We start from the raw sequence: 16644 nt of genomic DNA on the forward strand, positions 1-16644 counted from the left end.
TGATGCAGACATCACAATGTAATAGCAAGTTGTGTTTTTATGACACACGATTGCCTTTGGCTATTCTGACACTTGTGCCATTTTTCTTTCCTCATCCCAGGCAGCTGGCAGGAAAGGAAATAGAAACAATAGAAGAAAATTTCTCCTTTATCTCTTTATTTCTCCACTCAGTTACTTAGAAGGTGGGGATCCTAGTTGCTCTCTTTCCTTTCCTATCTCCCTTCTTCAGAAAGGAGAACAGCTCCTGTACTGGCAGTCTGCATTCTCAGCACTGCCTTGCATATATCTAGTAATACAGAGAGCAGTCTTGTGAGCAAGATTCATAATTCATTATTTCATATCCTTGACATATTTTTACCTTTTAAAAACATAGTGAAGTTGTCCGAGAGTAAAACAAACAAAACCAGCAGTTGTTTATTCACGAGCGAGCTAGTATACAGAGTGTTCAGCAGGTTTTTTGCTAACTGATGTCACCAGCATGATTTGTGCTAAGACACATGTAGTGAGAGCCACCGAGAGAGAGGTGTGGCTCTTAAAGTAGTTTTAGTTTTGTTGGGGTTTTATGTTCTGTTCATTTCTTTCACTGAGTCTGATTAGTTATCATAGAATTATGTTAATTGTTCTGTGGATCACCTTTAAAGCATTTTAATTTCAGATTCATATTATTTTTGTGTGCATATATTTTAATATAGAGAATGAAATTATTTATATTAGAAAATGATTGACAAATAAAATAAGAATACAGAGGAAGTCACCTATTGAGTGTGTTCACTAATTCTAATACACCATTTTCCTTGGATTCTTTTTCAGGCCTTCTATCCTGTGGAACACCCTGTAGACATTAGCTTTGGTGATACTTTAGCAGCTAGGTGTGTTTTCACTGGTGAAGGTAGAACGACGGAGACACACATAGGGTATGTTTTTTATACCTGCTTTTTTAAAAAAAAAACTCTCTTACCATTGTACTGGTTGTGTAGAACATGCATTCATGTTTTCAATCCCCTCAAAGGTATCCTAACAAACTTCTTCATTCTGTTGAAATTGTTTGGCTTGCTCCCCAGACTGTTAGGAATATAAACATGGTCAGGAAAAGGCCATTCTGGCCTACATAATTGCCTGTACTTTGGCTAATAATCCCCCTTCTAACCACATTGCTCAAATTAACCCATTCAGCCAAATACCTGATTTAGAAGTATATCTAAAAGGACTATTTCACAGGAGTATTTTTTCAAAAACTCCAAGTTACAAGTATTGTCTGTCATTTGATGGCATTGATGGCTCAAGATAATTTAAGGCCAACATAGCACATGTTTAACTACACCTTACAGATTTTCTTATATTTTCTTCCAGGAGTAATTATTACCTAAGTTTATTATTTTGGGTTACATTTTGAAATCTTGAGTACCAAAAAGGAAAAATAGTATTGTTGAATAAAAGAGTTTTTCTTTCATATACAAGCTGACAGACAACAATAAAACTCATTTTCTTCTGAATGATTTATTATTTATTACTTTTCAATGGTGCTATTCAGCAGGAGATAATGCCAGGGCTCTAAATTGTCCATTTTACTAGGTATATATTTTTATTTTTAAAATAGACACATTAGCCTCTCACGTGAGGATCCATTTTTTAAAACGTTAATTCTTGCTTCACCCTGTGAGATAGAATAGGAAAAGAGATATGTAGAGGTTGAGTCTTCCACTTCTGGAGTTAGATACTGCAGCTGTTTAAGGGGCTAATCCTGCAATGTGCTGAGCACCCTCAAGTCCCTTGACTTCAGCACAGATTTTGGTGTTCAACACTTGATAGTCATATTTCTTTAGTTAAAGTACTTGTGTGGGTAACAGCAACTGAAGGAGAAATGAGAGGGAATATGTTTGAAAACGCTTTTTTATAAAGCTCACAAAATTAATATAAATATATCCAAATGAAAGATACAAACTGAAACGTTGTTTAAAAAAAGAAATGTAAAACTTCCACAATGGATAAACTGTACCCCACTATAGAATAATCTTAAAACTATATTGAACAATAATATAGTTTTTAATGGTAGTAAGAGGATATCTTGTCTAGGGAAGATTTTTTTTGTATGTGCTAATATCCTTTCAACGATTAAGAGTAATATGTATCTCATGCTAATTTGTGCTAATTCCTTTAGTTTGGGCATTGGAATTACCTCTCTCTCAGTATATATCTGTCCAACCAGTTATTATAGCCATACTGTAGAAATTTACAAATCCATTATTACCGCATATAAAAATTTAAACCAGTAAATCGAAACATTATTCAGTTTAAGAGAATGTTTGAATAGTTCTTGCACATAAAAGCTAGAAATAAATATTGGGAACAGATGTGCCCTGACACTAATGCTAAATGTTTAATATAAAAAAAAACTTAAACATTCATTATGTGGTTTGTACTTGACATCCACTAAACTGGAGCAAAAAACATGCACATTAAGCAGTTACACAGAAGGCAGAAACATTTTGTGGAAGTGTACAAAGATACAGTGGTAAGAAGAAATTACCACCAAGTATTAAAAATCCTAGATGACAATCACACAATTAAATCCACAATTAACATTGCTGAGTATTACACTGGATATCTGGGAAGTTACTACTAACACAATTAAACAACTATAAAGAATGCATGGATTACATATCTTACTTAAAAACAAATGAAAACGTTGTGAAACTGAAAATAGTCCCCTTGACTATTTTAATAACAAGTCTTTGAGCCACACATATTATTTCTTGGAAAATGGATAAGGAGCAGTATCTTTATTTCTATTGTTCCTCTACTGAGCTTTAAAAATAATTTAACAAGGAATATGTATCAAAAATAATTGCAGTTCATATTTGTCAGTAAATACCAATGATTGATTTAGCTATATAATGTTTATAGATTCTTTTAAGGCCAAAAGAGACTATTATGATCATCTAATCTGACCTACTGCATAACACAAGCCATAGAACCTCACGCAGCAATTCCTGCATCAAGCCCACAACTTCTGTGTGAGGTACCGCTGAGCAGTCCTTGTTAAAAATCTTGGAAAACAAGGCCCTGATTCTGCAATTGCCCTGTCCCCAGGCACAGTGAATTGTTTAGTCAAGGCCTAAAAGGTTCATCTTGTTTTGTTTAATTGTGTTTCTTTTCAATTCACTGTGCATTGTGTTTCTTTGTGCAAAGGATAATAATTCCAAATTTGCATTGATTCCTAAAAGAAATAATTTTATCTTGGTTTAATCAAATTTTGTCCTATCCACACTGGACTGTATTTGTCAGATAACCCGAATGCCGCTTGAGCTAGCTTATTTACTGTTTCTCCTCTGGCTTCAGTTGCTTTTACCATTAAATTATTTTTCCTCTGTCATACAAAAGCCTATGTTAAAAGAATTTTACAGTTGCACAGTCAAATACTCAAATGTTAGGAAGTGCAAATAATATGTGATCAAGTAATTAAAGACTGTATCAGAATTGTTATGTACCAGGGTGCCGAAATAAAGTTGCCTGGCCAATTTCCTGACTTTTGAGGCTTGACTTTGTCATCTTAACATTCTTGTGCTAACTACTTATGCTAAACTGTCTGTTCAATCTTGCATTTAGCTGTGACACTCTTAATACGTTTTCCCAGACCAGAAGAAGAGCTCTGTGTAATTAAGAAGTTTGTCTCTTTCACCAACAGAAGTTAGTCCAATAAAAGATATTACTTCACCCATCTTGTCTCTCTACACTGTTCATGGCTGTGCACGATATTCCATTTGGCATCTAACAAATTTCTTGTTCGGTATAAACTCTGATTTATTATGCTGTTCCTCTGCTAATACAAGCTAGTATCTTCTTCGATTTTTTTTAACTGCTGCTGTGCAACAGAATGATGGTTTTAATGATTTTTCTACAATAACCTCTAAACTCTCTTTCCTAATCAATGTGCTGGATTATTGTCCTGTTTATCACACATTTTTTCAGTTCGGTTCCTTCCTCCTGTATTATTTACTTAATATCTGAGTAAATAAAACTGAATTTGTCATCTTTTGGCCCACTTAAACTATTAATCTAATCCCATAGAATCTAGTGGCTTTTTCCCCTTTAAATGTTGTACCACCCATTCCTCTGCAAAGTGCAAATTTCTTGGTCTTGTTTTTTAATGTTTATGGTGAAATGTATAAAGAAAAGATCTTCTGGTCTGGAGATGACCTAATATGAAAGCATGGAAAATATTCTTTACCTTGCACCTTAATTTGTAATCTTATTCTATGATTCTTTATCTTAACTGTTAATAATGAGTGCTGAATTTGACAAAAAAATCCAAGTATGCACCCCGCTTGGATGTATAAATAATCTGTATATAAAGGTAACTACTATTATGTAGACTTCTATTACATGTGGCAGAGAAACTTATATTTTATCAAAGTTTTCCTATTCCTTTTCTATTGACTCCTTACTCAATATTTATTCAAATGTAGACACAAAAATGCCTGCCCATAGCTCAAGGAACTTTTTAAAGAATTTGAAATACACACAACCAGAGGAATAAGACATACCCCCATCATATTAACTCCTGCACATCATCTTCCTTTATGAATTTAAACCTCCCCAGTTTCCTCAGGACATCCCTCAATCTGCCCCTTCCCCAACTGCCTATGAAAATAGATGGGTCTTGTTGCACGTGCCAAAGATCTGTCCATGCGGGGTCTGACAGACCAGATTCAAGGTTAATTTTGGGCCCCTGATTATGAAATTGACTCCACATGGTGACAGGGCAATTGCAGAACCATTACCTTAATTTCCAAGGCTTATTGGGGTTAGGTACAGGATACCTCTTCAAAAATAGAGCCTCCCGCCATGCACATGGGGAAGTCTCCTTGCCCCTTCAGAAATGCAAGCACCATATGTCAATTCCACAGTCCAGTTTCCTGGGTCTGGTGCTGCCTGCAGGAAGATCTCTCTTCCCCTTGGGACTGATACCATTGGTGCTGCCAATGCCAGGGATGACTCTCCCACTCTCGGAGTGCTACTGTCATCCTCAGCCCATATTTATTCACAGCCAAATCCACGTGTTCACACCAGAGAAGGGAGCCCAGCCTCTAAAGCATTATGATCACAGTATCAACCTATACGAGTATTCTGACAGCTAGTACCAGCCTCTGTGGCCTCCAGTGGCATATGTGGGCTCCAGGAGAACCTCAGTTTGCCATGGGTTTGGCCTCTCCAGTGTATTCCAGGTGTAGGTTGACATCTCCTCACCTGAAAGAGCCCCAATCATCTCTGCATGCCCAGGATGAGGGGCACGGCAGCAGCAGCCAGGCTGGACAACACCGCCTTGTCCTTTCCAGCTGAAGCCCTGGTGCCGGAGTAGGCATTGGCTGCACTGTAAGATCATAACATCTTTTATAACTAATGGCAACTTTAGAGAACACAGAAGCAAATTCCAGGCTTTGGTGTCAGAGGGGCAGCTGGACATTTAAAATTGACCTTCAGACGGCTTTAGGTGCCACAAATACAGCCTCCTGGGCAATGGCTGCTGCATTCATTATGGCTCTCATCCTGGGGAATTCCAAGGGAGCTACACACTGCAATCAGGAACCTTTGAAGGTTGCTCCTTGTTTTACAACAAGATGGATGAGGCCATGAGGTCACTTAAAGACTCTAGGGCCACACTCAGGTTCTTGGCGGTCTACACCCCAGCCACTAAGAGCATTTTACACCAGGAGGTTCAGTCCCTCTTATTCTCAGTGCCATAGAAGAGGTCATCTTGCAGCAAAGGAGAAAAGGATTTTGCTCAAGATATTTCCTCATCCCCCCCACAAAAGTGAGGTCTTTGAGCTATTCTGGGGCCTGAACACCTACATCAAAAGGCTCAGGTTCTGGATGGTATCCATGGCATCCAGCATCCTGTCCCCAGATCAGAAGGATCGGTATGCTGCCCTCAACCTTCAGGATTCATATGTCCACAGCACAATTCATTGAGCCCACAAGTGCTTCCTGAGGTTTGCATTAGGAGACAATCGCTACTAGTGCCAAGTTTTGCCATCTCTCAATATCACCCACATTATTTACAAAATGTCTGGCAGTGGTGGAGGCCTAATTCAGAAAGATAGGTGTCCAGGTGTTTCCCTAATTTGACATCTGGCCAGTCAGAGGTCACTCAGAGCCCCAGGTGCAGTCCAGTGTGAAGATATTTGAGATGCTGTCACATCTGGGCCTGCTGGTGAACATAAAGAAATTGACCTTTAAGCCCATATGACCGATAGTGTTCATAGGGACTGTGATGGATGCTACCAAGGCCTTGGCCTGCCTGATTTGGGACCTTGCAGAACTTGTGCTTTGATCTACAGTCCAACCCTCAAACTCAGATAAGAGACTGCCTCATGCTGATGGTCCTCAAGCCAGCCTGCATCTTCGACACACCATATGCAAGGCTCCACTTTAGTCAGCTGAAGGCATAGATACTGTTAACTTGCTGCAGACAGCATTTGGATTTGCTCGTATACATCTAACCATCAGTCCTTCACTCTCTGGACTGGTGGAAATATTCCCCACGACTCCTGCAGTGGAGTCCCATTTTCTCCAGATCCTCCATCCAGGATCATACTTAAAGTTGCTTTCATGATTGGATGGGAGGCACATATGGCAACCTTTTGGCCCAGGGCCAGTGGTCAGTGATGGAGAGGTCCTCATGCACAAACATACTGGAACTATGGGCTATGCACAATGCCTGAAGAGTATTCCTACTGGACATTCAGGGCTATTCCATTTAGATGATGTCGGACAACATGGCTGCAGTATTTTACCTCAGCAAGCAAGGAGGGACCAGATCATAATGACCCTGGCAGGAAGCAGTGCAACTATGGAAGTTTATCATGAGGCATGACATCAGTTTGTTAGCAGTTGACTTGACAGGGCTAGACAACATAATGGCAAACAATCTGAGCAAACGTTTCATGAGGAATCATGACTGCTCAGTTCATTGAGAGGATCTCTTCTTGGTTTTTGTAAATGGGGGACCTCACACAAAGACCTGTTTGCCACAGATATTGCTTAAGTGGGGGAAGGGGCTCAGTGTCCTAGTTGGATGCAGTCCTCCTCCCCTAGATAAAGGCACTCTTCTACACTTCCTTCCCTCCCCCGCCCCCCCCCCCCCCCCAGTTCTGCTGCTCCCAAAGGTGTTGCAGAAGATCCAGCATGAGAGGGCTACAGTGATCTTCCTGGCCCCAGCATGCCAAGACAGACCTGGTATTCAGAGCTGCACAACTTCTCCACAGTGCCCCAGGCCTCTCTTCTGGTGACCCTGAATCTTCTGACTCAGAATGAGGGCAGGTTTCTGCACCCAATTCTCCACTCCCTCCCCCTGACTGTGTGGACACTCACTGGTTGATGCTGTCAAAGAGCTCGTGCTCCAGCGCAGTGCAGGAGATACTGATAAATAGCAGGAAGGAATCAACCAGGAACTTGTTGGCACAGATCCTAGCAAGCATTAATTCCAGGCCACCCACTAGGAATGCTGTGTGGAGAATCCAAACCTCTGTGCTCTGGATGTCTGGGGTGTATCAAGCCCCTGGCATCTGAATGGAGTCCAGCCACTGCCCAAAACTTCAGATCTCTAGGCACACACTCAGGGCGCAGACCTCCTATCTGGCACCCCCGTCTAAGTGTAGGAACTTGCTACCTAGCTGCCTAGCCATTCTGGGCAAACCGCTGACCCTTTAGACTCCCCAAAACTTAAACAAATCCCTCTCCCATGATTCCACACCAGAGGCATGAAACTTCTGGTTTACAGTTTGTCTCTCGAGGATACACAATAGTCAGACAGCCCAGTCTAACATATTAGTGCACTGCTATATTTAATCACTGAAAGTACAGATTACAGATCTCCCAAAACAATGAAACATCCTAACCACAATGTCCCTCACTAATTCACCTTTTCCTTGGGAGTTCTTGGGGCATCATCTGTGTTCCATTGGGCAGGTAGACAGGTAGCATCTTCCACCCCCTTTCTACCATCCTGCTACAGCAGCCTCCCTCATCATGCTCTGGTGCAAAATGGCTCTCTTCCCCAGTTCCCCACTCAGATCCCTTTATAGATTATGGCTGGGGTGAACTGCTTCTTTTGTTCTTTACCAGGTAACTGTCCATTACTTTCAAACCCCCTCTTAAAACAAGAGGAAGAAGGGTTTTCTCCCAGCAAAAGCAAATTTTGTCCCAGTATGTTTTACTTTGAATATGTTGTTTGCAGTGTTGTTGTAGTTGTTTTGGTCCCAGGATATATGAGAGACAAGGTGGATGAGGTAATATATTTCGTTGGACCAACAGAAGTTGGTAAAAATTTCCCTGGACCAAGCAGGTGTCTAGCATATACTGGAGTAACTCTATCATTTGAAACAGTAGTATTCTCCCTAAGCTCTTTGCAGGTGCATCTCACAGCCATATTGGCCATACATCCACTGATTCACCACTTCTCTGTCTTTTCACACCCAATGGCAAAGAGGTTCCTGGATGGCATCTCTAGAATCTTTCCGCCACCTAAGTGCCCTGTCTCAGTGTGGGACCTCAATCTGGGTCCTCTCATGGAGGCCTAATTTATGCCATTGGCAACATATCCATTTTTCTCTCTCTCTCTCGGTGGGTGTGTGTAAGTTGCCGTTCTCCTGGTAGTTACATTGGCCTGGCTGCTAGGAGAGATACAGGCTTTGATGGCAGGAACACCATACACTATCATACATAAGGGCAATGATATCCACCCTAGATTCCTGCCTAAGGTGGTATTCAAATTCCACATCAATAAAACCGTTAATAAGGCTGTATTCTTACCGAAACCTCATGCGGAAAGGGTGGAGCAGTAGGTACATACATTGGATGTGAGAAGGGCCCTGCTATGCTACTTGGCTAGGACTAGGTACTTTCAGAAATCCACCAGGTTTTTTGTTGCTTATGGAGAGAGGGTTGGGGGCAGGCAATGTCCACCCAGAGAGTATCTAGCTGGATAGCCCAGTGCATTGGTTTATGCTTTTGCCTGGCAGCGGCACCTCCCACTAGCAGAGTACTAACTAATGTGTTCCACCAGAGCACAGACTGCATTAGCGGCTTCCCATAAGGGACATTTGCAGGTCAGCAACTCGGTCATCTGCTCACACATTGACAAAGTCAATTGGGACTGCGGGAAGCGGCGCAGGCTGAGGGATGTGCTGGCCGTCGCTTCCCGCCACCCCCATTGGCCTGGAGCGGTGAACCGCGGCCAGTGGGAGCTGCGATCGGCCGAACCTGTGGATGCGGCAGGTAAACAAACTGGCCCGGCCCACCAGGGTGCCTACCGTGACCGGCCGCGTGCCAAAGGTTGCCGATCCCTGCACTAGTGCAAGCAACCAAGGTCAATCCTGGGTTTGGCAAGACCGTGCTTCAGTCCCTGTTGGTGTGAACTCCTTGTACCTGCATCTAGGAAGAACGACTGTTTGGGAGTCACCAGCTGTGAATATGATACAGATTATCACTGGAAGAAGAAAAAGAGCTTCCCTGTACAGTCAGTAATGGATGTTCTTCAAGATGTGTAATCCATGCACCACACTCACTCCACGACTGATCTCCACTATGTCAGAGTCCACAAGCTATGAGCTCGCCAAGTGGTGAAGGACCTGAAGGGGTGACTCCACCCTTTATACCCTCACTGAGTGCACAAGGGAGCATGCACCACCCCACAGGCATTGCTAACTAGAAAGTGCTCTGAATATGTGCACTCAACATGCAATCACCAGCTGTGGCGTATGTATAAGGACTGCACAACTTGAAGAACATTGAAAAAAAGGTTACTGTACAGGTAAAATAATCTTCTTTTTCAGAGCAAATATTGATGTCAAGATGTAGGCCCATATGACACACACTAGCCTAATTTTAAAGTGACAGATATAGTGTAGACAGTGTAGCAGTCTCCACATCCAAAATAAAGATCATAGTTTTCTGGAGAAGAGCAGTCTTGCCCAAAGCTCTGTCTGTGAATCCACTTGCAGTTTAAGATATAATATTTTGGGATGAAAAGAGAAGGACAGTTTTAAACTGTTGGACCACCAAATAATTTTATTTAAAAAATTACTAAAAATACTTGGTCCAGAAATGGCAGGCGAGCTCTTACTAATTGTTTGTCTTGCTGCCAACTCAGGGGTATGGCTCCCACTATTTAGTCACCTTTGAGGATGCCATGATCAAGACCAAGTGAAATCATCACAATTATTAACAATTGCTGTTTCCTTAGAAAGGAAAAAAAAACATTAAACAAAGTACCACAAATGATATAATACAAGAGATAAACTGGTGACTTCCAATACAATCTCTTCTGTATATCTCTGCGAAAAGCTTTAACAGAGATTACACCATTGGGAGTGTACTACCTCTGGGGGTGCTTTTCTCCTGGTAAATTAAGACCAAAGCATATTATTTCCCCAAAGTGTATTTAATTCAATTTTAATATCTTATTAGATACCTAAAACTGTTTGTGTAATGGCAAGTGGATCCTGTTGCTTATTAATAAATAACCAGACAGTTTATATTTGGGGAAAGTAAGCAGCCTTAACTAAATCCTATGAAATTGAAGAAAATATTAAAATTAGTTACCTAGAATAAGCCATTTAAGGATCTGTTCTAAGACAGGCAAATTATGAATATTAGGAATCTTCAGTCCAGCTATGTCCCACTGTTTCTCTGTTTACCAATTTTTAGCCCCCATTTCCTCTCCAGAGTATAGTCTAATCACTTGTTGATTAACAGGAGAAAAGTCTTTTAAGTTACAACAACATTTTAATACTCCAGCAAAATCATTACAAAACCAGGGACGCTGGAACGGGGGTCGGGGCCATGGCCCTCCCACTTTTTGAAAGTGTATGGGCCTGCTGGTCCACTTTTTGCCACAGGCCCCACCTCTGCTCCTCCTCTTCTTCATGAGGCCCTGCCCCCCCCAGCTGGGCCGGCTGCTGGAGCCCATTCGGGGAGACCAGGGAGCTGTGGGGAGCTGAAGACTCTTCACCTGCCCTGGGCGGAGTCAGGAGGGCAGAGACATGGGCCAGGGGCTGCTCTCAGGTCCGCCCCACCCCGGGCAGGTGGTGGGGCCCAGGCTTCCCGGCCCCACTCTGGCTTCTGACTTGGCCGGGGGCAGGGCCTCAGGGGGAAGAGGGGTAGGAGTGGGAGCGGAGGGGCCCTGGTCCCCTTCTTTTGGGAAGACTCCACCACCCCTGTTTAAAACTAATCCCCTGTTAACTTCCTCTCATCAGTCCATGTTGAAGTCTTTGGGAGATTTTCATTGAGTTGGTTTCTTCTGGAGTTGTGTGTGTGTGTGTCAGTTTGCTTGTGAAGTGCTATGTTTGAGCAGGGTAGTAGATGATGTGTGTGTGAGGTGCTCACTCAAGTGTTTTCAGACCCTTCTTCTTCCTCTTTTCCTGAAATTATAGGAAAGCATACCTCCTTTGGTTGCTTGCATGTTTTTCTCTACAACAGGGGTCGGCAACCTTTCAGAAGTGGTGTGCCGAATCTTCATTTATTCACTCTAATTTAAGGTTTTGCGTGCCGGTAATACATTTTAATGTTTTTAGAAGGTCTCTTTCTATAAGTCTATATTATATAACTAAACTATTGTATGTAAAGAAAACAAGGTTTTCAAAATATTTAAGAAGCGTCATTTAAAATTAAATTAAAATGCTGATCTTACGCCACCAGCCTGCTCAGCTCGCTGCCAGCCTGGGGTTCTGTTCACCTAGGCCGACAGAGGGCTGATCAGGGCCTGCGGCCGGGACCCCAGGCCTGGGGGGGGTAGGGTGTTTCAGGGGTCAGGGCTGGGGGAGGGGGATCAGAGCAGAGGGCTGGGGGTGTGTGGGGGTGCAGGTCAGAAGGCTGGGTGTGTGTTGGGGTGTGGGGGGTTCAGGGCAGAGGGCTGGGGGTGCAGGGCAGAAGGCTGGAGTGCTCCCTAATGGCAGGGGGCTGGAAGGGATATGCTCTGTTCCACCTCCTTCCCCCAGGCTCCGTCCCTACCTCTCTCTGTGTCCCCTACAGAGCTGAGTGCACGCTGCCACTCTTCCCCCTCCCCCTCGCTAGGGCCATCAGCTGATCGGCGCAGGGAAGGAGAGGAGGAGGGGCCGGAAAGCACCACGCTGGGGGAAGAAGCGAGGGAGGGGGGAAGCTTGGCTGCCGCAGAACCAAGCTTCTGCCTCCTGCCCCCGCAGGGGAGAGCAGTGGGCGGGGGGGCTGAGTGGGGCTGAGGGCTGGGACCATGGCAGGGAGCTGCGTGCCACTCAAAATCGGCTCGCGTGCCGTAGGTTGCCGACCCTGCTCTACAACAACACAAGCAGATTTTCTTGCAAGAGGGTGGCGGTTGGTAGAGCCCAGTTTACCTAGATTTGTTGCTCTGATAGCACACCCTACATTTCTTTTTTACCGTTAGGCCTCTGCTTAAAGTTGTAGTGTTTTATATGTTCAGTCCCCTTAGGTTTGCTCATCCTTGAGAGACAGAAGCAGGAGGCTTCTGGAATTTCTTTGACCAGCTTTAGCATTTTGTAATATAACTAGCTATACATATACACCTCTACCCTGATATAACGCTGTCCTCGGGAGCCAAAAAATCCGGAGCACTGCTTTACGGCGTTATATTCGAATTCATGTTATATCGGGTCGCCTTATATCAGGGTAGAGGTGTATATTATTATAATTCCAAGCATCCTGGCTATAACATTCTTCTAGCTATAGCTTAATATTCAGTAAAAGTGCAAACAAGTTTTAATTATGTACAAAATATTAAGTTATAATAATTATATAAATCTCATTTTTGCTTCAATATTGAGGTCTCTCCCACACAATATGTACCACAGCTCAAAACCTCAGTAACAAACTGAACTGCAACCCATATCTTCCCTCTAATCTTCATGCACATGTCGAGCAAGTAAGTAAAGATGTGCAAGAAAACATCTTGGGCTGTATTCATATGTGCCCATAGCAAAACTATTCTGCATGCTGTTGGAGATTTCTTAACTACATCAGTGTGCTACTTACTGGCCATATAATCCATGAATTCATTACAGCTGTACCTGCCCACATTGCACAATAAGATCTAGAAATCCCTCTGATTACTGTGGCTCTGCAAGCCAAGTGATGGAATCAAAGCTTGTGTATCAGGCAGTCTGTCTAAGGTAGCCACATGAATCTCTAACAGTTCTTCCATTCATTAAAAGCTCTCATTCATGAAACTGAATATTTCTCAGTAGTCTGAATTTAGGATTTCAGTATTTTAACTAAAACTTACTATTCATAAATTATTTCCTTTATTTCCTAGGAAGGAAATAAAGTATATTACATTTTATTTGATTAGAAATGTTGTTTTGACACTATCAAGATGTGTCAAGTGAATCAGAGTCCATTTCTGAGTTGCACATCATTTTACTTAGGTTTTAAAGAGGAGGCAATTATACTGGCAGGTGTCAGAGTTAGAGAGTGAGGAAGTGAATGATTTTTAAAAGCTTAAGCAGAGCTTGCCAAGACAGAGGCTGATTTCCATGGTCCCCAAGGGACACTACATTTCCAAAGCATGGAGAAACCAATTCCCCTTTTGGAACAGTTTTTCTTTTCTCTTCTTCTCTGACTGGTGTCGTTATTGTTGCTATGGTGAATAAATGAATGCTTTATGATGCCACTGGAAAAGTCAGCATTGACGTCTTTTGCAAACAGCTAATAGTCCGCCCCCATACCTTTTTTATGAGTGTAGTCTGTCTGGCTAATTGTGCAAGCTAATTTAAAATGTTTCTCAATGTAAGTCACCTTTTGTGAACCTTTCATTAAAAAGCCTGTCTATTGAATTGTCAGGAATACTGAAGAATGTATCTACCAACATGCAGCTAAAAATAAAATATATAGCAGTCTGTTGAAAGAAAAAGTGGCTTGAAGAAAAAAATCGGGCCTATGTAACAATAGGTCATTTATTTAAGTCATAAAGTATTTTTTCTGAAAAATTTGCTTTTCATATTGAGTGGATTTCTCTTGAAGACAGAGTTATGTAGCAATACAGAATAGCCCTTCTCAAGCTCATGAGTAACAGTTATTATTGAATTGTATTTTGCATCATTCCTGCAACACAGGCTGCTTCCTCTCAGACGCTTGTGATTTAAGTTTTTTTCTAGAGACTGCAGTACCACCTTATCTATCTGGGAGATGCTTATGGTGTCTTATTATGTACTGAAACTGACTTTGGTGCTGCATTACTCCTCTCATGTCTGGCAAAAAATGGAAGAATTAGATTGTGAAAAAGATAATAGCATTGAATGCTAGGTACTGAAATTAAACGTAAATTATGTGTAATGATTTATAAAATAAGACTTTTCATCTAGGTTGAAAGACACTTCAGCAAAGAATATTGAAGGGGTGAAATAAATGGTTGATACTCGGTTATCCCCTTTCAACAAAACAAGCACATTGTTGATGGTAACATGCCAAGAGATACAAGGGGGACTGGAAGAAGAAAATGGGAGAAGGGCAGTTTGAACACCCCACTAACTTAATGCCACTTTCTTTGTATTCAAAACACAAACCATTCTCAAGTGTTTTCTTGGTTGACTAAGGAGTTTCAGCAATCTGGTATTCCACAGTGTAAATGAAAAGAAGCCACATGTATTGAAAACCTGTGGTGTGTATTTTATTGGGAACTATTTTTAAAAAGAGCTTCAGTGCAACCTTTTTATCAATTGCTGGCAGATAAGAGAGATGTTTTTTCTTGCATTTGGTAACATCTGTATGTGCAGCTCACATTTTATTCTCTCACTCGTCAAAAATATATTCTATACTGTGTTGCTTTAGGGGCACAGCCAGCGACGAAATGTGCAATTTCTACATTATGTATTACATGGAGGCCAAACATGCTGTTTCATACATGACCTGTACACAGAATATAAACCCAGATATGTTCAGAAACATTCCACAGGAGGCAAATATTCCTATTCCAGTGAAGTCTGATATGATCATGATGACACATGGACATCATCATGAAGGTAAAAAAAAAAGTCTGAAATTTTGTTTACTCTTCATTTGTTATATGAAACACATGCTTAACTATGCAATTTGTATATAAAGATTTTTATAAGAATCTAGATATGTTCTTTTGACATTTATGAAATGCATAGGTCTGAGATGCAGTTGTTAATAACTGCTGATTTGTTGGTAGCAGTGATTTGTGGAAGTTTGCTTTATTAGTCTTTTATCCACTTCTTTGTTCAGGATTGCCATGTTTCCTTCCTCCCATGGTCCAGCCATAGTTTTATCATTATATTACATGGCCACCTATGCAACTAAGGTGTCTCGCAGTCTTTCCAAAGTGTCACATCCTATATTTCCCGTTAGAAGTGTTTAGTACTGTAGTTTCCCTGTCCCATTTGCTGCGTGGTTCAGTACATCACTTCCATGATATTTTTAGCTTCTGCTGGTTGACATGAGAGAGCCCAAAGGTTTTGCCACACATCTGAGCTCTCTCATACATTGCACCAGCTCTAGACTGTGTGTCAGGCATTCATAAATAAGGATGTGTTGTCTGCTGGGTTAGAACATAGACTAGAAGCCAGATATCCTAGGTTCTGTTTCCAGCTACCAGTTCATTGTAGTCCTGATCTGGAATCCATTGAAGTCAGTAAGAGTCTTCTGTAGAAAGTAGTTTTAAACTCTCTCTGACTTGAACATTTTCAAAATTGGTGTAATGCCAATCTATCTCTTAAAGTTTTTGTGAAACTTAATGTTTGTAAAGCATTTCCATCCTATGATCTGAAAATAATATATTGTAATGTCACTGGTTCTTCCTGCTTTAATTTTAGAATACTTAATTGTAGTGGTCAGTTGTATGAAACTTAATATATTATGTTTTAATAATCTCACACATGTATATCAAAGTACTAGTGCTTTGTCTTTTTTTCCCAAGCAATAGAAACATAGAAAACAAATGCTTGAGTTCACTAAAAAAAATGTATAGGAAAATGTTAAATTCAGTCCATATACAGAGATTATTGGTATATTCTTAACCTTCTTTAGAAACCAAGAAAACAGATGATAGTTCTTCACTGAAGCAGCCAAAAAGAGAAGAGGAAGAGGTTTTGGATCAGGGTATGTATAATGAACTCTAACCATATTAAAAAAAAAAAGAAGTGATTCATTAACTTAAATCACTGGTAAACCACATCCTGATCATATTATATATAAATTAATGTATTAGTATTGTTCTTTCCTTTTATCATCTAAAATGTAATGCATTCTTTACAACTATGTTGCTGTGCTTTATATAATGAATAATTCAGGAGGAATTGGTCAATTACCGGTCTCCAGCCTTGCAGGTAAAATTCATTAGTGCAATTTAATCTCATTAGATTTCTCTGTTCCTGGTTTAATTTGCGTAACACCATTCTAATTTATCTGTCTATTCACGGTGCCGTGCCATGGGTTCACAGGACTGGTGGTTGTCCTACAGAATGATAATTCAATAACTGTTCTATTATATTTTTATTTCTTTAATATGAAAGTATATTTTAAATTAACTATCTGTATGTGATCTATTAGAAAAGCGTTTGAACAAAATCAGGGAAATTAAGAGTTAAAATTTACAAGGGTATATAAATTTACAATTTATAGTACAAGGGAGTACTA

General features: G+C 41.1%; 1 protein-coding gene across 17 annotated transcripts in view; it reads left to right on the forward strand.

Annotated features, from left to right (window-relative positions):
* The window catches only part of PAM (peptidylglycine alpha-amidating monooxygenase), a 236942-nt gene that overhangs the window by 165238 nt on the left and 55060 nt on the right, over positions 1–16644 (forward strand). For all 17 annotated transcript variants that reach the window (XM_005303795.4, XM_042840416.2, XM_005303797.4 and 14 more), the window contains 3 exons: positions 811–914; positions 14818–15008; positions 16036–16107. In XM_005303795.4, coding sequence (XP_005303852.2) covers positions 811–914; positions 14818–15008; positions 16036–16107 — 367 coding nt within the window. The remainder of the gene's footprint in view (positions 1–810; positions 915–14817; positions 15009–16035; positions 16108–16644) is intronic.

The sequence above is a fragment of the Chrysemys picta genome, chromosome 6 (genome assembly GCF_011386835.1).
Source record: "Chrysemys picta bellii isolate R12L10 chromosome 6, ASM1138683v2, whole genome shotgun sequence".
Taxonomy (NCBI): domain Eukaryota; kingdom Metazoa; phylum Chordata; order Testudines; family Emydidae; genus Chrysemys; species Chrysemys picta.